This window comes from Triticum aestivum, chromosome 1D (genome assembly GCF_018294505.1).
Source record: "Triticum aestivum cultivar Chinese Spring chromosome 1D, IWGSC CS RefSeq v2.1, whole genome shotgun sequence".
Classification (NCBI taxonomy): domain Eukaryota; kingdom Viridiplantae; phylum Streptophyta; class Magnoliopsida; order Poales; family Poaceae; genus Triticum; species Triticum aestivum.
In genome coordinates this window covers 77,155,853-77,166,802 of record NC_057796.1, presented here as the reverse complement: position 1 = coordinate 77,166,802, position 10,950 = coordinate 77,155,853, and the positions used below count along the sequence as shown (strand labels likewise).

The 10,950-nt window shown below is 48.8% G+C and overlaps 1 protein-coding gene across 1 annotated transcript; it reads left to right on the top strand.

Annotated features, from left to right (window-relative positions):
• The first annotated feature begins 3,306 nt into the window (after window positions 1–3,306).
• Window positions 3,307–5,689, top strand: LOC123165687 (transcription termination factor MTEF18, mitochondrial-like). The gene has a single exon (XM_044583384.1). The coding sequence runs from the start codon at window positions 3,662–3,664 to the stop codon at window positions 5,486–5,488; it is 1,827 nt and encodes a 608-aa protein (XP_044439319.1). The 5' UTR covers window positions 3,307–3,661; the 3' UTR covers window positions 5,489–5,689.
• Window positions 5,690–10,950: the final 5,261 nt, after the last annotated feature.

Sequence of the window (10,950 nt, the reverse complement as noted above, 5' to 3'; positions counted from 1 at the left end):
CGGCGGCGGCGAGGTCGAGGGTGGCGACGGTGAGGTCGAGAGCGGCGGCGGGTGGCGGCGGTGAGGTCGAGGGTGGCGACGGTGAGGTCGAGAGCGGCGGCGGGCGGCGGCGGTGAGGTTGAGGGCAGGCTCGGGCTCGGGCGGCGGCGACAAAGGAGTAGGGGAACAGGGGGAGAAAGGAAGGACTTAGCAAAATTTTGAGCCCGCGGGTGGTTAAGTCGAACTAGCAATAGCGCTCATTAGGAAACGCGCTATAGCTAATTTACCTATAGCGCGCTCTAGAGAAAAACGCTACTGCTAATGAAAGCAGTTATTTTTTTTGCTTATCCCAATATCAGTAGCGCTTTGTTCTAGAAAACGCTATAAGTCTAAGCAATGTAAAAACATCAAAAATTATACATTGGTCATTATTGATCTTTTTATGTAGAATCTAAACAGTCAACATGAATCCTCACTGTACCTGTATAGGTACAGGCGAGGATTCATATTGCAGCCACAAATCCTACACATATAGTTCAATGAAGACCAAGTGCTCGAGATAGTTTGAGAAAGTAACATATTTAGTTTGAGAAAGTAACATATTTAAGGTGGTAAACACCTTGTTCGCTTAGCAGTATGGGACTAAACTTAATTAGTTGCGGTGATACTTAGCAGCAGCAAGTTTTGAAGAAAAACGCTGCTACTAAGTAATTTAGCAGTAGCGCGTCCAGGAGAAGGGCGCTACTACTATATCTAGCCTGGAGGCAACGCCGTGGCAATTATAGTAGTAGCGTTCGTTTCACCTAGAGCGCTACTGCTACACCACTATTAGTAGTGCGGTTTCCTGAAGCTCGCTACTGCTAATTAGCAGTAGTGTTTGTTTTTAAACCACGCTGCTGCTAAGATTCTGTGTATAAGGTTTTCCCTAGTAGTGTAACCACCTAATCCGTGGCGTACTCGGAGGGGATGCTGGCGTAGTTCGGGCCTGCCCAAGGAGGGTGGCGGCGAGGCGTTCCAGCCTTCTGTGTCGTCATGAGGCGGGGCATGGCCTCCCCTTAATGCGGGGCGGTTCCGCGGCGGAGCTCCTCTTCGTGCGGCGGTGACACCGGTCTTCGGCCATTTCTCCGTGATTGATATGCCTCTGACAAACTATATCATGCCTCCGTGAGTGGTTAAGGTTTGTTTCTGTTTGCCTGATCCGGCGATGGCATGCACTAGTAGAAAAAGGGCCTTTAGTCCCGGTTCTGGAACCGGGACTAAAGGGTCGTTACTAAAGCCTCCCCCTTTAGTCCCGGTTCTTCACGTGGCCGCTGCCTGGAGGTTCACCTTTAGTCCCGGTTGGTAACACCAACCGGTACTAAAGAAAATTTTATGATTTTTTTTAATTTTTTTTGGTTTTTTTTGAATTTTTTTTTATTTTCAAATTTCTGAATTATTTTAACCTCTAATCTCTAATCACCCCTCATCACTGCTCAATTTAACCTCTAATCTCTAATCACCCCTCATCATTCCAAATCATCTAACTTCCCGGACGGTCACCCATCCTCTCACTACTCCAGCCCGAGCACACTTAACTTCCGGGTTTTATTCTCCCTCATTTCCAAGTGTGCACTTGTTGTTTTCCTGACAATAGTAAGATGTCAATCCTATTAACCCTCAGGAATTTAGCTTGAGCATGAAGTCACACATTTCACTGTTTGAGTTTGAAACTATTGTTCTAAAAAACAATTATTATTTAGTAACACTAATATTTCTTGAATAAGTAGTTTGACCATAGTTTGACCACAGTTTGACCAAATTTGACCAAAATTCAAAAAAACTTGAAATAATTATTTAGTAACACTAATATTTCTTGAATAATTAGTTTGACCATTGTTTCACCACAGTTTGACCATAGTTTGACCAGATTTGACCAAAATTCAAAAAAACTGAAATAATTATTTAGTAACACTAATATTTTTGAATAATTATTTAGTAACACTAATACTTCTTGAATAAGTAGTTTGACCATAGTTTGACCAGATTTAACAAAAATTCAAAAAAAAAACAAAAATTTGAGCATAACTTTTTTCCTTTTAGAATTTGAGGATTCTAAAAATTTGCAAACAGGCCATAGGCCGTCAAAATCGGATGCGGATTTTCGTGCTGAACATTTTGATATATTATACGTTTTTTTGACATCGTATGCAAAAGTTATAGCCGTTTTACATTTTCCCTACACTTTTTGCAAAACATGTCCAAATTTAAGTTTTTAAATTTTCCTAACTAGTACATGTAGCAACATAACTACATCTGAAAGGATTTTAATTTTTGAAATTTTTATCATTTTCTTTTGCTTTTACAAAACTGAAAAGGCGAGGGGGGGTAGAGTTTGAAAATGGGACCTTTAGCACCGGTTCGTGCCATGAACCGGTACTAATGCCTCAAACCCCATTAGTACCGGTTGGTGGCTCGAACCAAGACTAAAGGTCTAACATTTAGTACCGGTTGGTGCCACAAACCGGTACTAATGGGCATCGCACCCTTTAGTCCCGGTTCGTGGCACCAACCGGGACTAAGGGGCTGTTTGGTTCCTAGCCACACCTTGCAACACTTTGCCACACCTAACCTTAGGCAACTTTGACCAAATTAGGTAGGCGTTTGGTTCTAGCCACACCTAAGGCAAGAATTTTTTATGAGCAATGAACCCCACATGTCATAGACAGAAAAAATGTGGCAAGATTTTCTTAGGCAAGCCAAAGTGTGGCTAACAATTTGAGCAACTCAACTAAGGCAAGCGTGGCAAATGTGGCTAAAATTATGTGGCAACATATGGCAAAGACAGTCACAATCCAAACAGCCCCTAAAGGTCCCATTTGAACCGGGACTAATGCCTGTACGGTGCCCTAGCCGCTCGAACTGGGACTAATGCTCACATTAGTCCCGGTTCGTAATGCAACCGGAATTAATGCTCTTTTCTGACCGAACCAAAGCCATGTTTTCTACTAGTGATGACACATAAACCCTCCCGTTGCTTGGCTAACCCTAATGCTCGCAGAGGCGTGGTATAGTTTGTTAGAGCCATATCAATCATGTTGGGAGTTTTGTTAAAGCGCAAAACATGACAGGTGCAATTCGTGTTCACTGAAAGTCTGGAATACCGAACGTGTTTTTGGCAAGCCATTTTTTAGAAGAACTTCACCATAGCTCCGAGTCCCGAGTTTTCGCACCATGCTCGTCGCGAAAATTGGAAATAGTGAAGTGCGTTTTTTTTAAGGAAAAAAGAAAGAAAGAGGAGAAGTGCACTTTGTGGGCCTTTCCATTCGATATTGTTCTGGCCCAAGAAAACAGAGCGTTTGGATCTCCTCGCTTCGAAAAACCCCAGGTCCGTCTCCCTGGTCTCCCCCGCCGTCGTGCCGGCCTCTGCCTCTCCTCCCGCCGGCCGCCGCGCACCCGCGTGCGGGCATCCTATTTGCGCGTGGACCTCGCTCCGTGGCTGATCCGCCGCCTTCTACCGCCGCACGAACCTTGCTCCGCCGCCCGCCGCCTGGAGTCAGCTCCGTCTGCCGCCACCGGTGGCCGCCGCCATCCCCAGTTGGTCCCAAAGCGGCTGCTGCCATCTCCACTTGCCGGACCCCACCATTCACACCCACCTCCCGAGCTCGATTCAGGCGCGCTCCTCCAATCGCGCTTGTTGCGGACGATGGGATGGGCATGGGCAGCCCTCCGGTCCGGAGTTCCAAGGTGGCGCACCCCAAATTCATCGTCCCCGTCCGGCTGGGTCGGCTCGATCAGCCTCATCATTCGATCGCAGCCTTATTCAACCGCTCCCAGCCCCAGCCACGGCGGGGAGGAGGATGCGGATGAGGCCAGGCAAGAGATGCTGAACAGATGGGTACACCGCGCCGCACAGACAACTTTCAGGGACTACCTCCATGTCAAGCGCGGCCTGTGCCTCACTGACGCCAAGCATATCAGCGAGCGATCGCCCGTCTTCCTCAGCGAGCTGCTGGAGAAGGTGAACAATGCGGTGCCGAAGCCTGCTGATCAGGTTGCAGAGGGGGCGAGATTCAGGTCCAAAGTGAAGAAGAGGGTCAGCAAGGCGCTGGTGCGATTGCTCCATCGCCGCCCTGTCAACGAGTTCAGGCCCTTCTTTGAGAGCATCGGCCTGAGGCCGGACGAGTGGGATTCCCTCTTGCCGCGGGATCTCACATTCCTCGCCGATGCCGACATGCTGCTCGAGAGCTACCGTGCACTATACAGTTACGGCATTGCGCATGACAAGATTGGAGAGATATACCGGAATGCTACCGAGGTGTTTAGTCTTGGCCAGGGCGTTCTTGCATCTAAGCTCGAGGTCCTTGAGGGTCTAGGCTTCAGTAAGGCCAGTGTGATCAAACTAGTGATCTCTACTCCTACCGTATTGGTTCATGATCCGGCTGTGGAACTGAAGACGATCTTGCAGTGGCTAGACGACATTGGGATTCAGCCAGACTGGATCGGCCAGTTCTTCACTGAATATCAGTCCTATAATTGGCAAAAGATTGTCGAAGCTCTGCACTTCTTGAGTGATTTGGGGTTTACTAAGGATGATATTGGTAAAGCGGTGAGGAAACATCCAGATTTGTTGTTGGAATGGTCTGGTGAGATGCTACGACAAGTGGTTGCCGACATGCAAAGGTTGGGATCTGGGAAAAGGGAGTTACTTGATCTTTTTCTGAACTACCGCAATCTTAAAAGCGGGGATGTTGGTAAGAACATATGGACGGGAACACGTTTCTTACGTGGCATTGGCATGAGCCATGAGGATGTGAAGAAGTTTCTGGATTCTCATGGATGGATATTCGGTGCTGCCACCATGAAGGCCGCGAGCACCATTCTTGGGCAACTCAATGTGGGGAAGGCACGGCTGGGAAGGATCGTAATGGAGGAACCACGTCAGTTGATGAATTATAAGATTGGCTCAAAGGTCAGCAGATTACCAAGATGTAAACCTGAACCCTGTGTCAAGGAGAAGAGGGAATTCTTAAGACGCATAGGGTTTGTTGAAGGCTCGGAATATATGGAGAAGGCACTCAAAGCTATCCGTGGAAAAGGCGCCAACCTGCAAGATAAATACAGCAATTTAGTGGAGGAAGGGTTGGACCCAAAAGATGTAACTCACATGGTGAAGATGGCTCCTCGGATTCTGAATCAGAAGACGGACGCCATTGCTTATAAGATATCGTTCCTTGTGCATGTGGCAGGTTATCCCCCGAGTGCTGTGGCTGCTTTCCCACGGTACCTAGAGTTCACTGTGCACATAAGCAAACTTAAGATGTTGATGTACAGTTGGATGCTACAAAGGGGGCTGGCTGCACCCCAACTTACTCTAAGCACAGTCCTATCTTCCTCAGAAACAGAATTCACCAAGGCTCATGTATATAAGGTTCCCATGGGTCGTGAAGTTTGGTGGAAGTTCAAGCAGCAGGGAGGTAGCTTCGGCCAAGAGGAGATCAGATGGCTGCGACGCAGGGTGCACCTTGGATGATAGTCTAATCGAATGCATGAGTTGGCTGCTTTTCCCCTTTCTTTCTACATTTCCGGATCAATACAATATTCAGGTGCACACCTTCCATAATGCATGCCTCCTCATACATGCCAGTTCTCTTTTGGAAGAAACATGTAATAATCCAGTGGGTGATATCTGCAATTTGGGCTTCTTGGGTAATGGTACTAGCATTTTCCATCACATTGTGCTTTTGACGTCATGGTAGTACTATTTTCGAACACCATGAAAAACTTTGGATTGGCGTTTGCGCCACACTAGCCAAACAAAATGTGCACAACAGGAGTATCTGGAAGTTTTGCAATACCACTTGGTTAACCATACCTATCTTAGGTTTTGTAATTTTGCAAACTGCTAGTTGAACTGTCAGTTCTTACAGAGACAAAGAAACAGAGCAAAGTATATAGCATAGCATCACACTACACTAATTCCACGTACTGACTGCGCAGCTTCAGATTAACCCCATATTGGCTCATGTGTTGAGTTTGAGCCTATACGAGACTTTCCTCGCTCCAAGAGTAGATGCAATCTTCTTGACAGGCAACTGAACTAACTTCTTTATTGAGGATATGATCTGAAACAACAATGATGGCTCTGTTTGAAACATTAAACTAAGGTCAAACCTGAACCATGAATATAGACATCATCATTTAATTCACTAAGCTCCCAGATTGATTGAGTCTAGGGATTTTCGTCGATGTGCACAATTTTGACCAGATCGTGGGCAACTGCTAGGCCCATTTGGTCAGAGGCTGGACAGTGTGGTCTGGGTCTGTCGGTGTAGGAGAGGAACGGTACTGTGTGGGGACTTGACTACCAGTGGCTGTGGAAACTGTTTTCACCGCATCGGCCCACATACCTGACACCCATGGTGCTCATTAGCAGCGCGGTGGTTTTACGTCGTCTCGAGTGCCTTTGACCGCTAGGTGAAGAGGAGAAAATTGGGGTGGACGCCGCTGCTTCCCTCTCCCGCGCCGTTGAACAATATGCGCCCTCCTCTCTAATTCGTTGCTTCTTCCCCTGATGATTTTCTGCTGCACCGATCTGCCCATCGAGTTATTTGCCCTCCTTTTCCGTTTATATGATTTTGATTATTTTTCTGATTCCCTATGCTCGGTTAACTGGTAAATAGTGCAGTGGCGATCCACAGACACGAATTGAGGTGATTCTTGGTACAGCAATTGGGCAACAATGTATATATTCTTTCTGATTTCTATGGTTTCTGCACTTAGCATGGCATGATGGGCCACATATCTTATTCCTGGTTCAGTTTTGTGATTTAATCTGGAAGGATTTCATTGGGTTCCTTGATCCCTTTTTGCAGGTTATGTGGACTCCATCTGAAGAGGGAATTTGATTGCAATTTCATTTCAGCATAGCTGGTACAATTTTCTCCCTTTTCGTTGGTACTTCATTACTGCTGGCATAGTCCAGAATCCCATCGTGTGGGTAAATAGTTCATGCATGTTCGAAAATAATCTGAGTTCCCGACACAATTATGCGGCAAAATACACCAAAATATTTCCAAGTAATCTTGTTTCACAATGGTAGAGTCATGCAGATTTTTTGCAATACCAATCTGATGCCTATGATTGAGTATAGATCTCCACGCCAGTATTTTGTTCCAATCATACCTGGTGTATTTCTGTCCTCTTTCTACATAGGATTCTTAGGGAGGTTCATTTTAACATCGTTTTGCATGACCTACATATAGTACAGGCCCAGGTCAAGGTTCTTGCCAAGTCAAATAAATTTGTTGATAGTAAGAACAGTAAGTCGACAATCTGTGATTTTTCTGGACATCTGCAGTATTTATGCTGGTCTCCGGACCGACCGCCGTTTCTCCTGCCCTGGTCCTTTTTGTGCCTGTGTGTGGTTTTTATCAAGTATTGATGTTTCAGTGTTAGAATAATAAGTCTGCACCTTTAGTTTTGTTTGGTACAAAAGAAATGATTTAATGATCCGCTTGGATATATTGTACGGAGTATATTATAGTTTTATTCTCGCAGGCGATATTTGATTTGCCATAACTGATTAGAACTTGATGCGTGCTCATGTATAGAAGAAAAAAAATCATTTTGGCACCATACTATGACATTCCTATGTCATGGCACATTTTTTTTAAGCACATTCATTTTCAGTTTTCTGGAGCGCACACATGTATACATATATCATGCTTAACCTTCTATTTAGATTTCTATTAGAGTGTCCCCTTTTGGAGCACAGTATTTTCGTATGAGCATAGCATTTTTATATATTTTTTATATTTTTGAGAATAGCAAATTAAAATTCTTGGAACTTGAATAGTTTGGCAAAATGCAGCAAGATTGCTGATCTCCACATTGCACAACAAGCAGCCATTAAAAGCGGCCTACACAGCAGCGTATCGCCCCCGCGTCGCCTTCACGGGCGGCTCGGGCGGGAACCCTTCCCGCCGCCGCCGCCACCCACCTCCCCCCTCCCCCCCCCCCACAGTCGCCGAAGGATGCCGCCAGGCTAAGCCCGGGCGACGGACAGCGACGGCGGGGCATCCCGCGACGGCTTTTTTCCCCTCTGATTCAGGCCGGGGCCCTCTCTCGCCACGCCGGCTTTTCCTCAGATGAGGTTTCCTGGTGGCGCATTGTGTGGCTGCTGCTTTGGCAGCGTCGTGCCGGCTCCTTGCGAGCTGGACGTGGCCCGGCGACTGCGACGCCTTCCCTGTCCCCGTGCGGCTCCAACTTCGCGGCGATGGCGGATCTACGATCTGCGGTGCGGCCTCGGGCTCCCTGGCTGCAGCTTCGGCTGTTGGCTGGCCTCTCGTAGCAAGGCTTGGGTTGTTCGTCGATCTGGTCAGGCCCCTCTGCCTCCAGATTCGGCGAGGCGGGCCCTTGGCCGGCAGGCCTGGTCGCCCTTCCCTAGCTAGGCTGTTGTTTGCGGTGGAGGCTGGATCCTGGGGCGGCGGCACGGGGACGGTGGTGGGTGACGACGGCTGCGGTGTTCGTGCTGGTGAAGCAGTGGTCGTGGTACGCAGGTTGGACCAGGCGGTCTTTGGTTGTGTGGTGCAACTGCCGGTGAAAACCATGCCTAGCTGCGGTCGGGGCGATGATGGCGGCGTCCACGGGCGTCGTGACCCTATTGAGTGTGTCATCGTTGCAGCTTGTCTCCCTGACCGAGTCTCCGGCTACGGGGACATGTGGTTGTTGGTGTTGTCGGGGCAGCGGCCCGGGTTTTGGTGGTGGCGGCTTCGGCCAGGGGCGGTGCGTGCCTGGGCGTGGCGGATTGAGGGATCTCGCAGCCTGATTGGAGTCAGCTTCGGCAGGGGTGTGGTGGTCAGTGGGCGGCGGTCGATGGTGGTAGGTGGTCGGCGCACCTCCGGGAGAAATTCTGTTTTGGTAACGATGATGGCGTCGACAGGAGATGGGGTCACGGCATGGACTTTGCTACTCGGTTCTTCCCGGCATGTTCGAGGTGCTCTCCTTTGGGTTGCTTGGTTGCTTTGAAGTCGGAGCTGCGGTGGAGCGGGTCCATGTGGCAACGATGACAGGCACTCGATGGTCGTTTGCGGAGGACATGCTCGGCGCAAGTCCTGCATATTTCCCTTGCGATGCTCGTCGTCGAAATCGAAGCTGTCGTTTGCTGGCGCGTGTGGCCATTCGTTGGCATGTGTCGTCGTGGCTTCTGCAGCTGTTTGCGAGTTGGCTTCGTTGACGGAGCTGTATGGTGAAGTCGGAGTCGCTCGATTCGAGGCAACCGGTGATGACGATGACGCTTGCGACTCATCGGCGGATGTCTTTCTTCTTTGCAACTTTTTGTTTCATGTCGATGGCCAGGTTGGCTGGTGGTGCCCATGTCATGTGGGTTGGGTAGTATCGGTTTTAGCCTGGTTTTCTGTCAGTTAACTGGGCAATTCTCTTCTTCTTAATTAATGAAAATGGCAAGTCTTTTGCCTCGTTCAAATTTTTTTTTTTTGTGATTCTTTCATTGAACATCACACTTGCATATACTACATGCTTCCACTGCATACGCATAGCTTCCTCTTAACTCATGATCATCCTAGTTCCACCATTGCCACTCTAGATTCAGCTCTTGCGCTCACCTCCATCTTACTGGTGCTGGCATTGGCAGGGGGTGTGCACCAGGGCGCGCTAGAGGTTCCGCCAGAGGTCATTAATCAAGCATCAAGGAACTGGGCCGGAAAAGATCTGGGTCCTGGGGCATTTTGCCAGGAGAAAACAGGGTACGAATGTGCCGCGCCTGGTGTCCCACGGCGGGCCGTTCTGCCGTGCATCCGATTAGTTGCACGGCGGTGGTGACGCGCATGGCAATCGTAGGCCGTCGGAGGCACCTTACCAGCGGTCGGCGGGAGCACGGTGAGCGAAGCGCCGGAGGCGGGGCGATCGTTGGCGGAGGACTGTAGGACTAGCGCCGGTTTTCCTCCGTACTAATTTTCGTCGGTGGTTCGGGCTGAAACGATTATACCGTACTGCTTAGCAGGACAACGTAGACCCAATTTAAAATAGACGGCTGGTCACATCACTTCGCACCCGGCAAGGGTGCAAAGGCAAAAAAAAGATGTTGTATATTATAAATTATGAATAAATTATAAATTGTACATATGTACAAAAGAAAATGTTGTACAGTATGTAGCATGTACAGATAGACGAGTGTGCTAGACATTAGCACATGACAATTTTTTTTCTTTTGCAAGTTTGTCTCCATTTTTTATCACACATCATTTTTTATTTCAAGTAAATACCAATGTTTTCCGTCTTGTTGCATTTGTCGAGAAAAGAACGTCTTATACACTTATAGAGTGAAAGAGTGTTACGTGGAAGTCTTCACAAAGACCATGGCCAAAATTACAATGACACGTCCCCAAACGCGGATTCGTTGGAAAAAGAGAGAATTGTGTAAAAGTCTCAAGAAAAATCATACTCGAGATTCACCAACGCCGATACCGGAGAATGAGGGGAATTAGATCAAAATTTGTTCTATACTGGACCCCACGACGCCCTCCCTGGCGACTTGGGGGCGAAACCCTACCGCCGCCACAACCCTCCCTCTTCTCGTCGCCGCCACCACTCAGCTGGATTCAGGGACGGCGGTAGCGAGGTGCTGCATCGGCAGTCGCGAGGGGGAAGTGGACATCCCTTGGGTGCGTGGCTACCGGCGGCTGTCGCAACAGGACTCGACGTGGTGGCCAGGTGAGTGTGGGAGCGAGGCAGGAGTGGACTGGTAGTTGGGCTACAACCCGACGCGCGAGGTACGGGTGCCCACTCTTGGGGACCACACATCTGGCCGCCTGGTGCATTTCTCACCGGATACGGCCACCCCAGGCTCGGCTAAGCCGACGGCTGTCCGTGGCCGCAACTGGACGGGCTGGCCGCGGGGATGGTGGTGGTGGTTATGGCCGGCGTGGTTAGGTTCGTGGTGGTGGATGGATTTTTGGTTGCTGGTGGGGGATT